The sequence below is a fragment of the Phyllostomus discolor genome, chromosome 2, assembly GCF_004126475.2.
Source record: "Phyllostomus discolor isolate MPI-MPIP mPhyDis1 chromosome 2, mPhyDis1.pri.v3, whole genome shotgun sequence".
Lineage (NCBI taxonomy): Eukaryota > Metazoa > Chordata > Mammalia > Chiroptera > Phyllostomidae > Phyllostomus > Phyllostomus discolor.
Window position 1 is genome coordinate 32,885,688 of NC_040904.2, and position 22,899 is coordinate 32,908,586.

The window sequence follows — 22,899 nt, forward strand, 5'->3', positions numbered from 1 at the left end:
TGGGTTTTGTTCTTGTTTTTGTTTGGTTTTTTTTTTAGGTACATCTACCACCTACTCATCTTTCAGTCCTTAAGCCATTCTCTGTCTCTGTATTCTGTTATTTCAAAAATATTATACAAACAGAAATATTATTTATGACCTTGGAAATCAGCTTACTGATATCCACCATGGTCAAAGCGAATGCTGCTTCTGTGATCTCGGTCAAAGCATTCCAGTTCTTCCTCCAGGGAAGGTGGGAGGATCCATCTTTTCATTCCTATTTCAGTGATCTCTGGAAGCCTGGTCACGGCGCATAACAAGTGCCTAAACCATTGTCCGCAATCTCGAAAAGTTGATGGCCGAAGGCTGATATCCAGCTCAGTTAATTCTTTCAGGAGCCACACGTTTTGGCAGAAGACGGCCCATCCTGCATCACACACGCTGTCATTATAGCTTAGGTCCAGCTTCCGCAGCCTGGCCAGATGACCTGTCTGCATTACCGATGCTGAAAGACAAAATCACTATAAATGCTAAAATACAAGAATACTTTCCCTCCTGTTTGTTTCCCACTTTCAACACAACACAGTAGGTCTAAGATACATAATGACAAGATTGGTAATTAGTAATGATTTGTTATTAGCTAGCAGCTTTATTTAGGGCATCTGCAATTACTTTTGTAACAGAATTTCTCTCTAGGCAGCCCATGAACAACTTGAAAATGGATTTTTTTCCCTTACTAAATCCCAACATGAGGAATATTTTTTTTTGTCAAGTTCCTGCTTTTTACTCCACTGGGGGCCCAGCTCTTCTTGCAGACTTTCTCTTATTAAATGTGAGAAACAATGGTTCATCCGCTTCAACTGAGGGCCGTTAGTAAACAGCCTTCTTGTTGTTTAATACTGTTTAGTTGTTCATGATCATTCACTCGGTCATTCTTTATTCACCGTTCTCAATTCATTTAATTGAGCATATTCCATGTGTAACATTTACCTAGATAATTTCTAATCCAACTGAGAGACCTCTAATCCACAATTTTCCCTTAGAATAGCATGTATCATAGTATTACCTACAATGACACTTAATAAATGATCATTAATGATGAAGCTAAGAGAACAGCTCTAGCCAAGGTAAACAGCATATGCTTTCATTTTCAGTCAAAAGTTGACATAGATTATAGAGATGAGAGGAGTAGCGTAAAGTCTCGGAGTTGCAAGGGACCTTGGAGGTGTCCTCACTCAAGCACCGGATCCATGATCGGAGAAGAACCCCTTTCACAGCTTCTCTAGGGTGTGACCAGCCCGATTCTGCCTGAAGCACCTGGTTAGGTTGCCCCACAGAGGGAAGCAGCTCTCAGCAGGAGGATGCCCTTCCTCTGGGCCCCACCTGCCCTCTGGCAGCTTGCCCCACCATCATTCACTTCAGCCTGCCTGAACCCTCAGCTCCTCCCCTGCTAGCCCTGCAGTGCTGGACAACAGTCAGGTGCCCTCAAATTTCCCCCCTTTAGTGCTAAACATGCCCTGTTTTTCCAATCATTTCTTACACATCATGTCTGCCTGACCAAGCAGGATACTCCATTCCCATTCCTTTCGTTTGTGACAAGTTTGATTCCACAGTGCACTTGACGGCTTAGCAGCATGTACACTCGACGGTGGCACTCAGGCCCTAGGTGCCTGTGTCCATGGGTTTCTTCCTTTCTGTCATTAGGCAACATCACTCACCACATCCTCAAGACCTAAGTAAGTGTGAAAGACAATGTGCATGCCTTCTCTCTTTAGAAAATCTTCTATTATGGGAATTTTTGAAACATACTAAAAGTTGACAGATGAGGAGCATGAACCCCCAAGGCCCTATCACTCAGCCCCAACAGTTATTGTCATTACACCAGTCTAGGTATACCAGGTATACCAGGGGGTTCAGCTGGTCCCCTCCTCTCCCCTTTGTTTGTTTGGGTTTTCTTTTTTAGCATTTTCAAACAAATCCTAGGCATCATTTCACCTTTCCTATATTGTTTAAATGTTCCAATCATGTGAGTGCTCTATTTATTATATTTTAGTATTTTATATTATTTATATATTTTTAAATCTGGGTAATTAGATCATAGACAATGGAAATACTTTTTTCCATAGTTTACCATATGACAAATAATGCTGTTATTTATAAAAGAAAAAACATAAGCTACTAGTGATTAAAAAATCTTAAAGAATGTTTCTGCTAGAAATAATAAAAGCAATATAAAAGTGACAATGGTGAAAACCACACGTAATAGTATACATTACTGGGTAAAACTTGAAAGGAAAAAAATTCCCCTGACAAAATGCAAAAGGATAAATTTGATCTGAGAAAAAATACTGGTAGTAAAATTTAAAAAATATATAATGGCTGAGCTATGATTAATAAAATCTGATGCAGACAAAAAATTGAGGAAGCAAATTTAATTACAGGCTTTAAATGAAATAACTTATACATGTGTAATAGTGTCCAATTCAAGCACAAAAGTAAAGAATGAAACCAAAGGCTGATTCTTTGAGAAGGTGTTAACATTGACTAACTTTAATAGTAGTCAGAATTCTACAGTGGCCCCAAGACTTACACTCCACTCCCCAGGGCAGTGAATATAATGGATTTCACTCCCATGACTAGGGTATGCTCTATGGCACAGGCGATTTTAAGAAATGCAGATTATCCAGGTGGGTTTAACTTAATGACATGAGCCCTTTAAAAGCAAAGACATTTCTCCAGCTGGTAGCAGAAGAGGAAGGAAGTCACGGAAAAGGTCAGAAGGATTTGAAGTGTGAGAAGCTCCGACACCCTGTTGCTTCTTGAAGATCAGGGGCCGTGTATTGAGGAATGGCCTCCTGTAGCTGAGAGCTAGCAAGAAAACGGACACCTTAGTCCTGCAGCTTCAAGGAACTGAATTCTGCCAACAGTAAGGATGATCCTGAGAGTGGATTCATCCCCAGCCTTCGGATGAGAGCTCAGCCTGCCTGACACCTTGATTTCAGCCTAGTGACACCCTAAGTGGGGAACTCAGACACGTTGTGGCTGCCCTCTAGCCTACAGAATTGTGAGCAAATAAATGGGTATTGTTTTAAGCCACAAATTAGTTTGTTACACTGCAACACAAAACTAATACACCTTTAGTCAGATTAGGCAGGAAAAAAGAAATATGAAAACACAAATGACCAATATCAGGAATGTGAGAGGGGGTATCACGACAGACATTAAAAGTGCAATAAGAGAACAATTTCATTTCCATAAATTCAACAAGCTTGATGAAATGGGCCAATTCCTTGAAAGGCATGAATCACCAAAATTCAACCAAGAAGAGATAAATAGTCCTGTATCTATTTTTTAAAAGTTTTTTTATCCTCACCTGAGGACATTTTTTTTCTATTGCTTTTAGAGAGAGAGGAAGGGAGAGACAGAGATGTGAGAGGGGAATGTTGATTGGTTGCCCTCTGGTACATGTCCTGACAGGGAATCGAACCCCAAACCTTTTGGTTTACAGGATGACACTCTAACCAACTGAGCCACACTGGCCAGGGCTCTATTTTTTAAATTACATTTTTAATTTAAAACTTCTCACAAAGAAAACTACAAGTTTAGACAGGTTCAATGGAAAGTTCTGTGAAATAGTTAAGGAAGAAAATAATACCAATTCTTCATAATGTTTCAGGGAGATAAAAGAGGCAGGAACACTTGCCAGCTCATTTTATGAGGCATCATTACCCTGATGCCAAAGACACACAAAGACATTACAAGGCCATTATCTCTCATGAACACAGCCACATCCTCAACAAATATATGACAAAGATAATACATCACAACCAAGTGGGGCTTGTACTAGAAACATAAGGCTGATTTAACATTTGAAAATTAATTATTTTTATATACCCTAATAACAAACTAAAGAAAAAAATGCTCATCTTAATAGATGCAGAAAAGGCATTTAAGAAGATTTCTCTTTTTAAAATTGTTTTAGATTTTATTAATTTTTAGAGAAGAGGAAGGGAGGGAGAAAGAGGGAAGAGAAACACTAACATGAGCAAGAAACATCAATTGGTTGCCTCTTGCATGCACCCCAAATGGGGACTGAACCTGCAACCCAGGCTTGTGCCCTGAAAAGAAAGTGAACCGGGGACCTTCCACTTTGCGGGACAATGTCCAACAACTGAGCCACACTGGTCAGCGCAAGATTTATCTTTAACTCATTATAAGAACTCTTGCTAGATTAGTATTCCTTTACCTGATAAAGGCACACTTATTTAAAAACCTATAGCTAACAACACACCTGGTGGTGAAAGACTAAATCCTTTCCCCTAACATTGGGAACAAGGCAAAATGTCTGCTCTCATTACGTTCAACATCTACTGGAAATTCTAGCCCATTACACAACCAGGAAAAAGGATCGAATGATACACAGCCTGGAGAAGAAGAGGTAAAACTGTTTCTAATTATAGAAGACATGTAGAAAATCCTGCAGTATCTACAAAAACAAAACAAAACAAAAACTAGAACTAATAGATGAGTTTAGTAAGGCTGCAGTAGAAAATGTCATTATACAAAAATCAATTGCATACCTACATATATACTATGTCAAAGACCAACTGGGAATCAAAATTCTAAAATAGTACGTTTTGTAATAGTACCTGTATTAAAAAATAAAATACTCAGATATAAATTTAACAAAATATGTACAGGATCTATGTGGTAGAAACTGCAAAACACCAATGAAAGAAATCAAAAAGACCTTAATAAAAAGAGGGTTACATTGTGTTCATAGGTCAGAATGCTCTTATAGTGAAGATGTCATTTCTCCCAAATTTATCTGTAGATTCAGTGCACTCCCAATCAAAATGGCAGCAGGATTTTTTGTAGATATTGACAAGCTGATTCTAAAATTTATATGGAAATGTCAAAGAACTAAAGTAACCAAAACAGTTTTACAAAAGAACAAAGTCAGAATATTCCTATTACCTAATTTCAAGTCTTACTATAAAGCTTCAGTAACCAAGACACCGTAGTATCAGCAAAACAGTAGTTATATAGATCAGTGGAAGAGACTAGACAGACCAGAAATAGACCCTCACAAATATGGCCAATTGATTTTTAACAAAAATGCAAAGCAATTCAATGAATAAAAGAGAGTCTTTTCAACTAGTGTCGCTTGAATAATTGAGCAGTCCTGTGCAAAAACAACTTTGGTCCATTTCTTACACCTTGTACAAAAATAACTCTGAATAACAAGTCAAATGTAATTAAAAACTTGTAGAATATAGAAAAATTCATTGAGAACTTGTCTTTTGCAAAAAGCTCTAAGATGAAACACAGAAAGCTCTATTCATCAAATTAACAATTTGACAGATAGTCTTCAACAAAACGGAAAGTTTTACTCTGCAAGATACTGTTAAGAGAATGAGAAAACATGCTATAGAATCGGAGAAAACATTTGCAAAGTACAGATCTGATAAAGAACATGTAAATCTAAAGAAGTCATCAATCCAATTTCTAAATTTAGGCAAAAGATTAGAACAGATTCTTGACCAAGGAATACATACAATTGACAAGTAACTATATTTAAAAAATGCTCATCATCATTAGTCATTAGGGAAATGCAAATTAAAATCATGATGCTTTGTCCTCATTGTCCAATTATAATGTTTTACCATAGAATTTGTTTTGAAAACAAATTTGCCCCAACTAGATTGAAATATCAGAAAACGTGCACATAACACAAATTTTTTGTTTGCTTATGTGTAATTTGTCCACAGGAAACACTAAGTGAACACACAAAACTGTGTGCAGCTGTGCCAAGCCAGGCGTAGGAGTAAACAAACTCCCCACACCCACACCCACACACACCTCACAAGGACAATGAGCCTCACCCACCCACATCCGGGTTCAAACTTTCCATCTGACGGTCAGATAATCCTTCCACCCCTTAAAATAACTCACAAGCTGCAACCCAATGCTGCACAGTCCTGAACCTTTGCCTCTTCAATTTCCCCCTTCCTCCCAGCCAGTTTTGTCTCGTTCTTCTCTGTCCTCTTTTTCTCCCTCTTTCCCTGTCTCTCTTTGTTCTTTTCCTCCAGTGTACAGACTGTTGGGTGTGGGGCAGAGAAGTAAGCCAGTGAGAGTGCCCACTCCCACAAACCTTAATCCTTTTCCAAGACAAAATGCCCCATTTGCTGTAGTAGTTATGTATTTCTTAGCCACTTTACACAGATAAGCCTTACTACCATTTGTGTTAGTGGCCTGTTTTTAAAAATGTATCACTGATGAAGTTTCTGAGTCTTGTGCTTCTAATTATAAGCCCTGGGGTTACTGTGGCATGACTTTCCCACAGTGCATGACTTTTTAGGCACACATGTCATGTTAGAGCAGAACTGACTGTATGTGCACAGAGGACACAGGTGCAACTAACTAGCTGAAGTGCTTGCTCTGGATCCTTTGTTTGGAGTGGCGCTCACTGCTTCAGAGACTGGCTCAATAGTGGCGGGCAGATACTGTGTGGAGGTGAGGGTAGATGGGACACAGATGTACTCTTTAATTCACTGTTTCCCAATGGAAGTGAACATGTAGAGGGGCTTTCAGGGGATATTTGTTTAAGTATTGCAGAGCCTGGAATCCCACAGTGCAAAAGTTGCTCCTTGTTAAATTCTCTTTCCATCTTTCTAAACTGGCATGGAGAAAGTGTCGGACTGGTGCTACAGGTGCCTTTAATCCCTTCTCTTTCTGACAGAGTGAAGGAACCTCTACTCAAAGCCTTCAGCTGGCAACCCTCTAATAATGTCTACCTATGAGTGACGATGATTGGTTTCCTGTTTAAATAGAAGCATTTAAGTTAAAGAGTCACTATAAAGAGAAAATTAGGTAATAGCACAGGTACCATATGGATATGGGAGCATTTGTAGAGGCGGAATGCAGAAGACTGAAGTTGGGTTAACACTGAGTTGGTAACGAACACCAGAGGCTCTCATGTATGGGGAGGGGTGGAGCTACCCGCCTGGCAGGAACCTCCCGGTTCATCTACATCTATCTCCTTTTATGAAACATCCTCCACTGTCTTTCTGGTTTTAGAATTGCCCTCCGTTGTTTTAATGAGATCTCTCCTCAGCAGGTGTCGGGAGAAGGGAAGCTGCAAAGAGGGCCCCAGCCTCTCTGCCTTCTCTACCTGCCTGCCCCTGGGCTTGCTGGGCAGGCACACTGGGCTCTGCAGGCCAGGACTGCTTTGGAACGTATAGATACACACCCAGGAGAGCCATGTCCTCCGTCACCAGGGAACAGCTGCTCAGCCTCAGCACTTGAAGGGACGTTGAAAGCTTCAGTGTTTCCAGAAGCAGCTTCAGGTTGCCACCAACACACTTATTCCAAGAAAGGTCAAATACTTCCAGAGCAGGGAGGTGAATGGAGGCTTCAGCTGAAATGAGAGCAAAAAGGTTAGCAATCCTTTAGGCTTCCTTAGAGGCCACGAGCCTTGAATCTGAGGAAAAAGGCTAAGCAACACATCAACGTAACTGACATTCCAAAAGTTGTAGGGATAGTTCTCTCCTGCCTGATATTCATGGCCTCGGTTTATGTTATCTACTTTTGTTTGGGAGAGATGTTGGAAACTGTAGAAAAGTAAAACTTGATTAAACGGAATTCACTATCACCTGAGATTTCTTTCCTTCCCTTCACATTTAAGAAGAAGAAAGGGGCAAAGAGTTCGGGCAGCTGGTCAAGATTTCCAGCGTGAGCTCTGGTTGGACAGAGTCCACTGGGCAGGCACCGTTGAGAGTGGGAGCCAGGGCCAGACCGCCCTCGGACCCCGAACCGCGGAGTGTGTCTGTGCTTGCTTAGCTGTGGCTACAGAGACAAGGCAGGGAAGTACTATATTTTGAAAGATTTTAAAAGGAAATAAAAAGAATTTTCTGTTTAATTCTTAGTTTCCCCTAACATTAAAATTGACCAGCACAACTGATTCACAAGGAGTTAATTACACTTAAAAGTTCTTTCTTTCTGCCTTCTTTCTAAAAACTGAAATATGTTCAAGGAGAAATATATATATTCTTTTATAATATCTAGTAAGAAAATCCCTCTGATTTATATGGTACAGAGACCTCTCAGTAAAAAATAGAATTTTTTCCTTCTAAAGTGATGTAGAGAAATATATATTACTTGATCTTAATTTGTATTGAAGATTGCATGATAGATTTATGTTAGATGAGATAGTTTAGTATCATAACTACTTGGTTATGATCCACAGGTTCTGCAGCCATAATTGGAAAGAGCTGTGTCTTCTACAGAAGACACAAAATTAACAACAAAATTCAACATTTTCCAACTAAGAAGTATATTTATAAAACACTATGTTGTCCCCAAATTTATTTTTTGTGGAACTTTTCTAGCTGAACTTTACTCTGAGCACTGGAATGTGGTCTGTGTGTGTGTATACATGCTTGCCTAACCATTTGACCCCTTTGAGATGTTAATCTGTCTATCTAGTTACTCAATATGTAAAAATATCTAAAACATGCTGTGGGTATGCAGCGAAGAATAAACGCAATCCTTGCCCTCAAGGTATAATCTGAGAGAATTATGGACATTAAAAAATAAACAAATGAATACATAATGATTAATTCTGATAAAGGCTATAAAGAAGACACAGGGGCTTCTAATGTAGCTAAGTAGGGGCTGTCTTAGAAGGGGATGTTTATGAAACATGAAGTCCAAGCTCTCCAGGGAAGAATGCGGGTAGGGAGTTCCAGGGAACAGGAAGGCCTGGAGGCAGGAGAGAGCCTGGTGACGTGAAGGAACCAAAAGAAGCCAACTGCGGCCAGGTTTGGGGAATAAGAGGGAGAATGGCAGAGAGGTACTGGGGCCAGGTCATTCGGGTCTCTTAGACCACATGAAGGAATCTGGATTTTACTAGAGGCATTATCAGTATTGGGCAATGATAAGATCAATTTTTTAACCTCATAGTGATAAGATTCAATTTATTTTTAAAATAGAATTTATAGACTCTCTCTCCATAGTAATACTAACAATTAACATTTATTGAGCATTTACTATGTGCCAGGCGCCTTTCTATGAACTTTACATGTATTAACCCATTTAATTCTTACAATCCTACAAGATAGGATACTGTTATTTTATTTTGTATTTTACAAAGAAACCAAAGCTCAGAGATGTTCGGTACCTCGGGTCACAAGAGCCAGAGCCAGGATTTGATTTCAGGCAGTCTGATTCCAGGGGCCAGAAAATACACCCTATACCTCCCGCAAAATGATTGCAATCAGTTTTAGGGAATTCACACAGACCCCTACCCCAAGCATAACGATAGACTGACCATCTGACCGGGGTGGGAGCTCCAGATCTGAAAGGCACATACAGGCTACTTCTCCTCATCCGGACGCAGGGGCAATGCTGTCAGCAATGCAGTGCTTGGAGCAGTACATGGCAAGGACCAAGTCTATGGGAGCTGAACGAAATACTTGGGCCGGAAGTGGGGGCAAGAGTATCCTAGACACGGAGTCGTTAGAATTGGGGGTAAATTATAAATATGCATTTATTTCTAGTAACAGATATTAATAAATAGCTACTTATTAATAGAACACATTTATTTCATTTATAATAGCGTTTGTCTGGTCCACAGTACAATTCATATTTAAGGAAGTGCCAGCTGACGTAACCATTGGAAGTTCAGAGAGGAGGACTTTATTTTTTTCTCCTGTTCCTGGAAGCGCCAGAAGACAACCTCTAGTCTCATGCGTGTGTGCAGGAAAGAGTGAACCGACCAGGCCCGAGGCTTCTCTCCCTAGGAAGGCCTGCTTGCAAGCCCGGCCCTCGGCTGGCATCTGGCAGCTGAATTTGGAAGTGTTCCCACCATTCCCTGACTGATAAGGGTGGCTCATGGTGCCTAAAGTGTTTGTGAACAAATAATATGATTTATGCAGGACGCCAGCTCTCCTCCTGTGAGTCTGGAATTTCGGTGTGTGTTGGGTAGAGGATGCCTGGCTGACCAACCCCCAACTCAAACCCTGGACTTGAGGCAGGAGAGCCTTCCCGGGAGACAGTTCACATGTGTCGTCCTAACGTGTGGGAGGAAAGGAGTGTGTCCTGTGTGATTCTGCTGGCAGCAGACTTTTGGAAGCTTGTGCTTGGCTTCCCCAGACCTTGCCCCATGCACCTTTCCCTTTGCTGATTTTGCTTCATATCCTTTCATTGCAATAAATCGCAACATGTGTACAGCTATGTGCTGAGGCCTGTGAAATCTCTGAGCCAACTACTGGGGACTCCCACGAGGCACCACATGCCCAAACTGCTGGCGGAATGAGTGGTGTGGTTGGGAGAACACTGCAAAATCCCTTTGCCTCAAAATGTCTCCCTCTACTTGCTGGCAACATTCTTGCCCTCAAAAGGGCAGAAATGTCAGATTCATTAGACCCTTGATGGAGTCTGGGCTGTGTCCATGACCTTCAGTCCTGCTTAGGGTCCTGAGAGAGCACAGCGAATCCTTTTGGGAAGTGGGTGCTAGATAGTCAGCTAGGCCCACAGGCTGCTAATTGCCTCCCTTTTCCCATCAGACAACAATCCCAATTTATACTGGTGCCTCGCTGAAATTACAAGTTACTGCGGGCATGGACCTCCAGAGTTGGTTATATACACTTCGAATTTTACATGTTAAATGCACGAATGCCAAAGTTATTCGTGTGCCCTTCAGGATGTCACTTTTAAGAAAGCATATTTTCTGAAAAGAAGACAAAATAGTACTTTACACCTTTGCCTATGGCTGGGTCTTGAAATAATGAAGTTCACCTGTAGGGAAAGACAGCCCTCCCCCACACCCTCAGGTGTTACTATGCCACGATTCCTGGGGAATTTTCTTACCGAGGGCGGTGAAAGTCTCCCTTTCCAAAGCACAGTTGCTGATTAGTAATGACTTCAGTGCTGGTAAAAACCGGAGCCTGCTGAGTAAGTTTTCAGAAGAGCTGCCCATCTTTTTGTTGGCAGATAAATCCAGTTCTTGAAGATGCGAGAGTAAAGGGATAACCTGGGCTGTTCAAACGGCAGCAGGGACATGTTTTAGGCACCGTCTGACAAAGAGTCCCTGGGTGTTTGGTTCCCACAGTCTCCTTGACGGGCAAGCCCTGCCCTCCCCTACACACCACCCTTACACTGCTCTTCCCAGCATGCAGCCTGGCTCTTCCACTTCTAGAGCTCTGTCTGGAGACTCCGGAGACAGAGAATCAGCTCTAATCCCAGCTCTGCTACCGAAGACATGTGTGATTTTGGACAATTTACTTAACATGTCCAAACTTCAGTTTTCGCAATAACAATATAGCCATTCTACTTCACAGGGTCATTGGGAAGATTAAACAACTTGGTGCATCTAAAGTGCTCAGCAGAATGCCTGGCACACATCAGCTGCTCGATTAATGGTCACCATTATCATTCTTTTCTCAGAGTATGAGTACTAGAAGGCAATGACATCAAGCAGTCTGAACAGATGTCTGTTGGTAACAGCACAGGATTGGGCCCTGAGGGCCCTGGAGATGCGAAAATGTGGCATCTGGGATCTCTGTGGAGCTGCCTCACCTCAGAGCCTTCCAGACCACCTACACCCTGGTCACACTGACCTCTTGGTCACCATCACATCACCCTGATTTGCTTCCCTCACAGCACCCCCTTTATGTGATGTTGTGTGTGTGTGTGTGTGTGTGTGTGTGTGTGTCTTCTGTCTTCCCTCACTGAAGGTGAGTTCTGTGTGTAGGAGCTGCTCCATCCCCAGAGTGTGCATCAGAAGCCAGGGCACCTGAGGCACAAACCCAACAAATAAATACAGAATTCTAAATTATATAACGAGGGAGGAGGGCAGTAGAAAGATGAAGGGAAGGCAAGCACCTCTGATCCCAGCAGATGTAATAACTACCCCCCGCTTTGAACCTCCACAGCACTTGGTGGTTCGCTGTGTAATTTGGATATTCATTGGTTTATTACTGCCCCTACCAGATGGATTTCCTTGACCATGAATTTTCCTGAGCCCACAACTCAGTTGTTGGCTAAATGATCTACAAGTCTATTTCTTTGGAACTGTCTAGAATGATCAGATAAATGAATGATTAACTTATAAAAAAGAACGCAACCCTAGCCAGGTAGCTCAGTTGGTTAGAGCATTGTCCCCACACACCAAGGTTGTAGGTTTGATCCCCAGTCAGAGCACAAGACACAAGAATCAGCTAATGAGTGAATGTGTAAATAAGTGGAACAACAAATTGATATTTTTGTCTTTCTCTCTCAATTATTTAACATCATAAAGACTTATGTATTTAGTACATAATACATCAACAAATGAATTTTATTTCCATTTTCTCAAAATTAGGCAGAAGGAAAACAATGCAGTTCACTACAGCTTTTAAATAATCAGCTTTCCAGGGCCATTCACCTGTGTTGGTGGCTGTGCATCTAGATAAGAGAGGCAAACTCCCCTGTTACATTAGTGGTAACAGCTGGGGTCCTCTAGCAGTTTAATCTTCCCCTAAGCAACAACATGACAGGTGATACTCATGCTGTTCAGGTGTACCCAGGGAAATGTATTACTTGGAATCTGATGGACTGGTAACTTGGGAGTGTCTGTCCCAGGTATGATGCTCATAAGCAGAGGGGATGGTTGTACCTCATAAAGCTCTACCTGGAGTTCAAAAAGGGGTTGTTTTGTTACTTTAAACTCTTCAAGCCTTGAACTCTCATTTTCCAAACTTGAGGGATAAGAGCCTAAGGAATAACTAAGGTCTAAAAGATAGATGTTAGATCTAAAATCCTATTTTACTGTTTTCCTCCCCAAATTGTACTAAACACACTGAAAAAAATTCTTTTTACTTTTGTTCACTGAGTCACTCATTTATTCAATCACATATTCAACTAACATTGGGTGCCAACTATGTGCCAGTGGCTGTGTTTGGGCAAATGGGAGATACTGAAGGTGACACACCCCTACCCAGGAGGAGCCCGTGATCTGAAGAGAGCTCAAGGTCAAAGGCCCCGGGGACGGAGCGTGGCTGGTGTGTGTGAGGACCAGCATGGAAGGTGTGGCTGGAGTAGCGCCACTGAGGGGAAAGGGTAGAGAAGGAAGTCCGAGTGGTGGAGGAAGCGGGCGACCATTTGGACCCTTGCGATAATCTAGGCAGGAGATGACCGTGGCCTAAACCAGGGTAGTAGAGGGCTAGATGGTGAGCTGAGATCAGATTTGGGATGTATTTTGAAGGTTTGTTGTGGTTACAGATGGAATAAAACCCTTAATTGCAAGGCTATGCTTGCTGTGTGTTATAGAAGCTATAATTCTATATTGCATGTTGTAGTAATAACAGGGCTAAGTCTGGGGTAGAAAGTAAGTGTATTACCTGCAGTTGTGATGGGCACCTGTTAGGCACTAGCCAGCTGACGTTTTCTGTAAGTTCATTTGTGTCTAAGTGACTTAACTTACTTGTTAGTCTGCAAGCCTGAACACCCTTTGTTTTGGCTTTCTCTCTACACCCCTCTCTGTAATAACCTTGGTGACACTAACAGATTTGTTTCCAAACAGCAACATAAGTCCAAAATGTTCCCCTTCAAGTGCCGTGTCTATCATCTACAGATGCATATAGGAGAACTTTAGATTGGCTAACATTTACTGGGCATTTAATACATGCCAAATAGTATATTGGGGCATTCACAGCACTTTTATGATTTGAGCCTCCCAGTAACTTTATAAATAGTAAGCTTAAGGGTATATCTCAAATTTGCCAAGTTCCCAAACATATGTCAAAGCTCCAAAGTCCTTCCTTGGCTCTGTGGCACGTACTTACTCAGTGACACCACATCACCAGCTGTTAGTGAGCACTGGTGAAGATCCAGGACTTCCAGATGCTCCAGCATGGCCAACTGAGCTGGCAAGTCTTCAAAACCTCCACCCAGCTCCTTGTTGCAGGAAAGGTCAAGTTTCCTCAGCCCACCCAAGTATCCAAAAGCAGCATCTACAAAGAAAGTCAAAATCCCATTCTGACACATTACAAGGTGCTAAGCAGGCATGGAGCGGGGGAGGGGACATGTATGCAAAAGGGAGACTGAGGAAATAGATCACAAAAACACCAGGACAGAGGAATAACTGTAGACTGCAGACTCCCTACCATCCTGCCCTCTTTGGATTTGACAGTGACTTCAAACATACAATGGTTCTCCTACTCCACTTGAGCTTCGGCGTTTCCATGGAATTCTAGACTTAAACTGTCAGTGAGAAGGATAGCATATGCTCTGTAATCAAAGGGAAAACTCAATTTCACTTTATATTTTCCCTTAACTAAGGGAAAATGCTCTAAGCTGAGAAATAAGTTTTATCTCTGGATACCACGGAATCCATTCTTTCTATCAGTACCAATTCCCACTTACTGCTGAACATAAAATAATGCTGACATTTTTAAAAGTAAAAGAAAAAGCAAATGCTTTAATAGCATGGAAGCTTTTGCCCAGTATCTATCTTAAACTTAAATTTCCTGGCTTTTTCAGATTCAGCCATTTTAAAAGTTTATTTTTGTAGTCCTGAAAGTATATGCTTACTCTAAAAGAAAAATACACAAAGCAGATTTAAATTACCCATAATCTTATTCCTCAACATAACCACTGTGTATATTGTATATAAAAGTTATAAAAATATAAAAATACATAAAATAAAATGATATGTACACATAAACGCATAAAATAAAATTATGTAGTATATAAACTGCAGCCATTGCTAACGTACCCAATAGCGTGACACTCTTTTGTGATAATCCACAGGACTGTAACTTCAATACTTTCAGACTTGAGGTACTTTTTAACCCCTGAGCAATACTGTTTAGACTGCCACCGATGTTTCTGTTCATGGAAAGATCAAGTACTTCAAGACTTTGCAGCACAGGGAGCAACTGACCTGGAAGGAAGGAAATTTGAATAAAAGAGCAACCCAGTAAAAATGTAGGCGTGGGAGGTGGGGCAGGCAGGAGGGGACTGAAGCCCCGTGGGCCCCCGGGATGGAGCGAGCCACTCTTTCAGTTCACGGTGAGGGAGAACACAGCCAGCTTTCACCCCCAAGTTATCCAATCCTGGGCATCTTTACCTTTTTTTCCAAAAAGACTCTTCCAAATCCCACTTACCCATAAAAGTCCCATCTTCTGAGGTGAGGGTGCAATCCACAAGCTCCAGCGTCCGTATCTTGCTCCCTGCTTGGAGCTCCTGCAGGATCCGAGGCACGTTTCCTCCCACTTTACTGTTCCAGGACAAGTCCAGCTCCTCTAGGTCAGGCACCGCTTTAAGTGCTTCTCCTGTTACAAAGTGGCCCAAAGATTGATCACTAGTTCGCAAAGTGGATAATGCATTTCAAAGTCAACCCAAACGTTATCTATGGAATATCGAAGCAGGCAAGGTACGGGCTAGGTGCCAAGGACCAAAGAGAAGAAAAGGCCCCAGTCCCGGCCCACTCCCAGCGAGGGGAGCATCTGATTTACAGGCAGAGTACACTACTGCTTCCAAAGTTCCAAAGCCATGCTTATGAGCAAAAATCATTTTTTAAAAATCCTCCTATCAGTGAGGATTTCTTACTCAGTTGTTTTCATGGCAGTAAACATTTGTACTGGTCCATTGCTTTCTCTCCTGCACCCTCCCTGGGAGTAGCATTGCTGAGAAGCTTGGCCAAAGGTAGATGTGAGACAAAGCCAGGCCCTGGCCCCCGTGGGGGTAAAACTCACTTGACATCAAGAATGTCACATACAACTGAACCAACCACTGCAGAGAAGAACTAATATTAGAGCAGCAGGCACTAACAGCTCATAACAACCACACAGCCTTTAGGTGTAGAGAAGGGGGAAGTGAGAAACAGATGAAATGACATTTCTAAGACCATTTCACACAAGAAAGCACCCACAGGCTACACAGGGGAGCCCGGGAGAGATCAGGGGAAGTGACGGGAGGGATCATTAGGAATGATTTCCACCGTCGTGGGGAGAACGGGCTGGAGAGCCCCGCATGGAAAAAGTACTTGTCAACGTGCAGAGTCAACCTTAACCCTAAACAATTCAGAGTGTTGGAAAGCGCCCTGTGTCGAGAAGCCTTTCTTCCACAGCTCGCTGCTGGGCTTGGACTGCTACCTTTGGTTGTTCATTCTATGGATTAAGGCTTTAGAAGTCCAGGAACCCCATGTTAAAATGCAAGTTCTTCCCACATAGGTGTCATTTTATGTGACATCGACAGTCAACTGGGGTGGCTTTCTACAGCCCTGAAGCATCAGGATCAGGGAGAAAGAGTGACGAGCTTGTCTGCAGTGCTCATGGCACCAGACCGTTATGCACTGGACATCCTGCACTAAGCAACTGTAACAGGTGCAATGATGGGGAAATGCTCCCTGATTTATGTTATCTGGCCAGTAGCGTGTTTACTCTCCCCATACTCCATCCGCCATTAAGGTGAAGGAAAGCCCCTTCTGATGGAGGAGGGCACAGAGAGGAGACAGACTCTGGGACAGGGGGAAGGGCACCAGACATCAGAGTGACAAAGATGCACACTCTCTCCTGGACAAGTAGGTTTGGAGTGGGCCCCCAGGCAGAAATTCCGTTTCCTGGTTTCTCAAGGAAATGGAAGGAAGATCATGAAAAGATGAGCTAAATCAAAGAAAGTAAGGAAACTACATTTTATTTCCATGCCCAAGGAACAATGTGTTAAATTCGAGATTCTGCTACATCATAACCAGCCGCTAACCTGCGGAACTAAACTCCTCATGTGAAACCACAGAAAGGAAATTTTGGATGAAGGACTAGGGAAAGGAGGATCTACTGGTTACTGAGCACCGATTGTGTGCCCAGGATGTAGCAGGCGCTCTACAGAAATTATTTACTTTTTTAATTTTCACAATAATTTTTTGAAGTGGGTATCACACCTTTTCAGCGGTAAGAAAACTGAGGCTCAGAAAGATTAAACAGTTCGACCATGGTGACAAGCTAGTTAGAAGCAGGATCAGGATTTGAACTAGGACCTAGCCAGCCCTGAGATGTATGATATTTCTCCTCAGCTATAGGAAAGGTGGTCCAGGGGGTGTCAGCTGGCTCCCATTTTGTAGGGAGGGATTGGAGAGAAGACATTGGCATGAATTGTGCTGTTTTTACAGAAATCTTTGCAGAGATGTAAATGATCAAAATACATCACTGCAATAAGAAACTTCAGATCAAAAGAAAGCTTAAAAATATTACTGTCATCTAAAACCAGCAAGCATTTTAGCAAGTCATTGGGTCAGTAGCAGGACAAATTTCATCCTGTGTTCTGTTACTCTATGTTCAGCATATAAACTAACTTAACTGAGGTTCTACTGCTATTCAAACCATTTCTTTTAGTTAAAGAATCTTGTTTTGATCACTTTTTTAAAAACGAAGGTGGAAAAATAGAAGAGATTATTTTGGGATTGGAGGAAAATTTAATTGTTAGCTACTCCACCTCCTCTAGTTCACAGATGAGGAAACAGACCAGAGAGCAAGTTTGACAGGTGTCTCCACTCAGACTCCGCGAGGGCAGGTACCCGGTCAGCCTCACTCCCTTCTCTCTCCTGGAAATGAGCCCAACGCCAGGTACAGGTTACATAGCTCTTTAGAAGTTACGCTATCGCTCCACACCACGTTGTCTCGAGGACAGCACACTCCTCCAGCGCTGAGAGGGTGGCGGCCCAGATAGTTTGCCCTTGAAGGTGATGCTGCAAAGGTGCTTTGAGTGAAGTCCTTTGCAGGAAGCACTCATCATACCCAGTGCTCGAACATCGTCAGTGGTGAGTCTGCAACTGCCCAGCCTCAGGCTTTTCAACTTGTTGACAAGATGCATTTGCTCAGTGATTAAAGGGAGGGTTCCTCCAACTAAATCATTCCAGGAAATGTCCAGTTTTTCCAAGTCTGGGAGGAATGGCAGCAAAGCAACTAGATGTGAACAAAAGAAAACACAGATTAGCGCGTGAACGGCGTGATGTGCAGTGAACAGGATCCACTGCCCATAGGCACAGAAGGGAGTTCCGCACTGTAAGAGAATAAAGGGGACGAGAGCACGCCGATCTCTCACCGGTGCAGTCGGAGAGATTGTAACATCTACGTTTCCTATTTCTTGGGACGTTTTCTATTTTTGCCAAATAACAACACCCTGAAAATGCAGTGGTGTCTCTCTAAGATTTCACAGAATCTTCTCTACAGTTGAGAAAATGGTGGTTCTACTGTTACCACCACTGTTGCTCTAAGGCGCATACTAGTCCTTTTATTTTGTGGGTCCCTCTCACATCCACCACCCAGTCACCCATTGGATCCCCAGGCTGATGGCCTAGACTGCTCTCTGGGCCAGGACTGCTGAGGTTGCAGGAGCCCATCACCTTTTCTTTTTTGTCTTGACTACCTGGGCATCGCCACTTTCCAAAGCTGCTGTTATACTGAAACGGACTAACATATGGGGATTTAGACTGGCCCAAAGCCAGATTGGAACCTTCCCTGCCACTGCTCATTAGAAGTAAAGTCATTCTCTGTGGAAAAGTTGCTCCAAGGCCATCCTTATCTCGGAAGCAACAAGAGTGTTAAGTGGCAGTGCCGACACAGAGGCAGTAAAGCCTGTTTGCCTTTAAATATTGGCCTTGCATGTTAAAAAGGAGGCGGCAGTCAGAAGCAACATGCTAAACTCCTACCCTCACAGACCTTCCAAAATGCTGAGGTCACGCTCAGGAGTGAAAAATCATTTTGCTTTGTTTTTTCCATTTGTGTTCACAGCACAGTAGCAATTTCATCTTATTCACTGTGATCCTAGCTTTAGAAAGCATTAAATCTATTGTACATATTAAGAAAGGAAAAATAACAGGGCTTGTGGGGCCCACTCTCAGAGATTCCGATTCGGTGGGTTTGGGTTGCACGCAAGTTCCTGCATTTCTACACGCTCCACAGATGATTCTGACACACAGGCACTTGGGAACCCCAGGCATGCTTAGAGTTCCCTCTTGGAGAACTGTCCAAAATATAATGGCATGCATTTTAAGTAAAATAGTCAAGGACTCCTCATTCAAAATGCAGTTCTTTTGCTACATCTTTGTTGGTAGACACATCTAATTTGATTAAAGGATTGATTTCAAGTTTCTGAGAAAAAGGAAGGGGGTAAAGTGGCAATGGCGGTGTGGGCATGGGGTTCCTCCCAGTTAAACTCCTCCTTTGGTGTAACAAAGGGTAGTGATAGTTTTGTGTACACAAGTACAAGCAGTCATTTCTGGTAGTTTTACTTTTCACTCCACAGATAACTAAACAACACAGCACCACTTTAAATTCCCAGGAAGCTTCTGTTTTACAGCTGAGTGTCATGAGTTTATATCAAACGCAGGAACAGATGTTTCTCAGGGAGCCAGAGGCAACCAGTAGGGAAATAAAAATGCTCAGAAGAAACAAACAAATGAACTACCTCAGCTCAAATCTTTGAAGCTTAAAGAAGGATAAATTAACTTGTGTTTTAAAAAATTTAGTGGTACGGCTGCCGTTTCGGAGTAGCCTGGGGCCACCCTGCCGACCTTGGGTACCAAGTGAGGAATGACTCTGCTTTGCCTTCTTGTTTCCAGCTATGGGCCCCGAGTCCCTCTCTGTGCAAAGCCAGCCGCATACAGACCCATCTCCCTCACGTCCGCTGTCGTCAGTCTGCAGTTGTTCAGATCTAGGCCCTTGTCGACAGCCTGCTTGCCCAGCTTCTGCAGGAACTGCCCATTTTTCTGCGTCCTGGATCCCAGTTCCAGTTCCATTTCTGAAGACAGAGCCTTGGCTGCATTGTAAGTATGAAGAAGAATTTGCTGTTAATGACAGACAGCATTGAGGATGCATAATAATCACACACAAAAAAGTGAAAAGACTGACAACAACCCTGAGTGGGTCCCCTGTGAACCCTGAAGCATTTACCAGGACCACACCTCTGTTCCTGCCTCTGGGTGCTTGACACTGACCACTCCCCTGACCCTTCACTTAGGAAGGAGCCCAAGGAATCTTGGTGGCTTTTATTAAGTTATTTTCCAACTTAAATCTGTATTGGCCTCTGTTGTTTACAATAAAAAATCCCAGTGTTTTCACAGAATATTACCTGTTTGCAACAAGATCGTGCATTCCTGTTTTCAAGGAGCTACCTGTCTAATAGAGGGACAGACAAGAAAGCCACAGTTACGATACAAAGAAGTGCAATGATGGAGGCATGCACAGGGTGCAGGGCACACAGCAGTGACCATAAGTACCTCTGGTCTGGTGGGTGGGTCTTGGCAAGCTTCCAAGAGAAAGTGGTGCATGATTTGCTCCTTAGAGGACCAACAGGAGTTAGCCCAGTGGGTGGATGTGAGGGAGGGGTGAGCAAGGGAGGGGTGCAGAGGGAGCATGGTGTCGCAAGGGAAGGTCTTTCTGACATCCCAGTTGGGGGAAACATGTCCAGTTCAGGAAACTGCAGGTGAATCCGACTGTCAGGAGTAGCAGATGAATGTGAGGCTGGAGCAAGGCAGAGGTCATGGAGAGATGGGTAACTGATCCCAAACACCTTGAAGGCCATGCTTGGGAGTGCAGACTTTCTCTTCAAGGCAAGAGGGTAAGCAGGTGAGAGACGCCAGCATATCTGTGTTTAGAAAAAGCACTCAGTGGCAGTGCAGGGGACAAGTTGGCAAGACAGCAAGACTAGAAACAGAAGAACCAGGAAGCTGTCACCGTGGTCCAGGCAAGAGAAGGGAACCAGAATAGCAAGGGAGAGGATGATCTGGAGTCCATGAGCCATTTGGCAGGCAGACTTAACATGACTCCAGGAGCCACAGAATTTTGAGAGACATGGAAATCCTGAAGCCGTGGCTGGCTGGAGCGGCCAGTGTTCACCAGCAGGGACAGCCAGCTGCCGGGTGCTGCACTGGTGATTTAATAATACCTAGCTTCAGGTATTCATTAACCATGTTCCTGAGGCTCCAAACCACACTTTAAAACAAACACCAACAATTTTCTAACAGACATTGTCTTCCTCTAGAAGTAGACTTTAACTTTCTATTGACAAAAATATATTTAAGATACATCTAACCTACTTACAGGTAACATGATGTTATTTTAGGTGTGTAATACAAATAGTCTGATGGAAGTGAGGGTAGGAATAAATGGAACAACACTGGCCACGGGCTGATAATTGTTAGAGAGAGATGATCATGGGGACTAATACTATTCTCTATACCTTTGTGTATGTTTGCATAAAAAGTTTCAAATGTTTTTAATATATTTAATCTAATTCATAATAAATTGATGGCATTGTATATGCCATCATATTGCCAAATAATATGATGGCATCTTTGGAGAAAGATTTGACAATATTTATTTTCATAACCCTCAAATTTATCATTTCTGTTCTGGGAATTTATACTTTAAAAGAAAGCTGAAATTCCACGAAACAGGGACTAAGGGAGAGGGAAAGCCAAAGATAATCACTGAAAGGCAAAAACAAGAATTTATTAAGTAATTATGGAGATGCATATAATGTGATATTATGCAGCTATTAAAATTATACACAGCAACATCATGAGGCAAATAAGCATTGAGCAGTGTATGCTCCAGAAGTGGGGTCACCGTTTCATTCAACTCAAGAGGGATTTGTGAGCTTTCATAACTGCCAAACGCGTCCGTTCTGGCCCCTGCGGGCCCACCTCGCTGACTTGTCACTATTGTTGCCCCTCTCCCATCTCCCATCCTGCTTCCCGGACTCCCTGGCTGCCTCTTCAACACCCAGGGTGCACTCCCACCTTGGGCCTTTGCATTTACAGTTCCCTTTTCCTGGAAAGCTATTCCCACAAACATCGGGGTGGCTGGCTCTACTCATTCCTCCTACATAGCTGGCTTTATTTAGATCTCTGAACCAATGCTACCACGTAGAGGATGCTTTCCTCCAACTCTGTCTAAAGTAGCAACTCTATCCATCCCAACATTCTCCACTTAGCCTATTTACTTTTCTTCACATCGCTTATCAACACGGAAATTGTACCTGCATTTGGTTCTTTGTTTACACAAGGTCCTGTTTCTCATTGTATTGAACACTTACAAAATACAGTAGCAGGCACGTAGTAGGAACTCAGTAAATGGTTGTTGATCAGCTAACTGACCACAAATGCATGCACATGAACAAAAGATCAAAAAGAATCTTGAAGAAATGATCATTTGTGTTATGACAAAAGGAAATTAGGTATTTTCTCTACACCTTTCTGTATTATTATAGTACTGTTGACAATTTAAAAGTAAAATTAACAAACTATTTAAATACTTAAGTAACATGATAAATGTTTAGACAGAGACTCATACTAGGTTTAGTTTAACCCAATGATCTCTTTAGGGGAAAGCACTATTCTAGAAAATAAAGAAGTAACAGCAGTCAGTTTACCAGCGTCTAAGGGGGCAGGCGTCTGTGTCTCGTCACTGGGTTGGAAGTCACTTGTTTTAAGGTCATTGCTCTCTTTTCTGCTTTCGGCTTTGGAGGACCTGAGTTTTGAGCCCCTGAGGAATCTGTTGACAAATGAAGTCCGGGAAGTCTGGGGTTTAGTTTCTCCGTCTGAGGAACTTTCCTTCCTTGTTTGACTCATGGTCAAGTTGAAGGAGGTCTTTCTCAATAAGACATCTTGTTGTCTTCTGTTTTCTAGAATTTCTGAGAAGAAAACAAGACTGTCGAGCCTGAGTGAGATCAGAACTTTCCTACACGAGTTTTCATTGCCACCTTTTCCTTCTGCTTTTATTGCTGGTAATGTTTAACATAAAAATAAGAATGATGTAACCCAGGATCCAGGAACCAGCAGGTGGGAGCAGATGTAAATCCAAAGGAAATTTGAATTTTTAACTTTGCCCTATTTCATTGTGTGAAATACAGGTTATTACATAGCACTTTGGCAAG

General features: G+C 42.5%; 1 protein-coding gene across 2 annotated transcripts; it reads right to left on the reverse strand.

Annotated features, from left to right (window-relative positions):
• Positions 1-53: 53 nt before the first annotated feature.
• On the reverse strand, positions 54-22,653 carry LRRC31 (leucine rich repeat containing 31). 2 transcript variants are annotated; one of them, XM_028505190.2, is made up of 9 exons: positions 22,396-22,653; positions 19,630-19,779; positions 17,757-17,924; positions 15,129-15,296; positions 14,738-14,905; positions 13,806-13,973; positions 10,852-11,019; positions 7,232-7,399; positions 54-484 (listed from the first exon to the last, which is right to left on the reverse strand). In XM_028505190.2, exons 1-9 carry the CDS (start codon positions 22,592-22,594, stop codon positions 153-155), a joined length of 1,689 nt encoding a protein of 562 aa, XP_028360991.1. In that variant the 5' UTR covers positions 22,595-22,653; the 3' UTR covers positions 54-152. The 2 variants fall into 2 exon arrangements, with proteins under 2 accessions (XP_028360991.1, XP_035873556.1); XM_036017663.1 differs by lacking the exon at positions 19,630-19,779.
• Between the last annotated feature and the right edge of the window lie 246 nt (positions 22,654-22,899).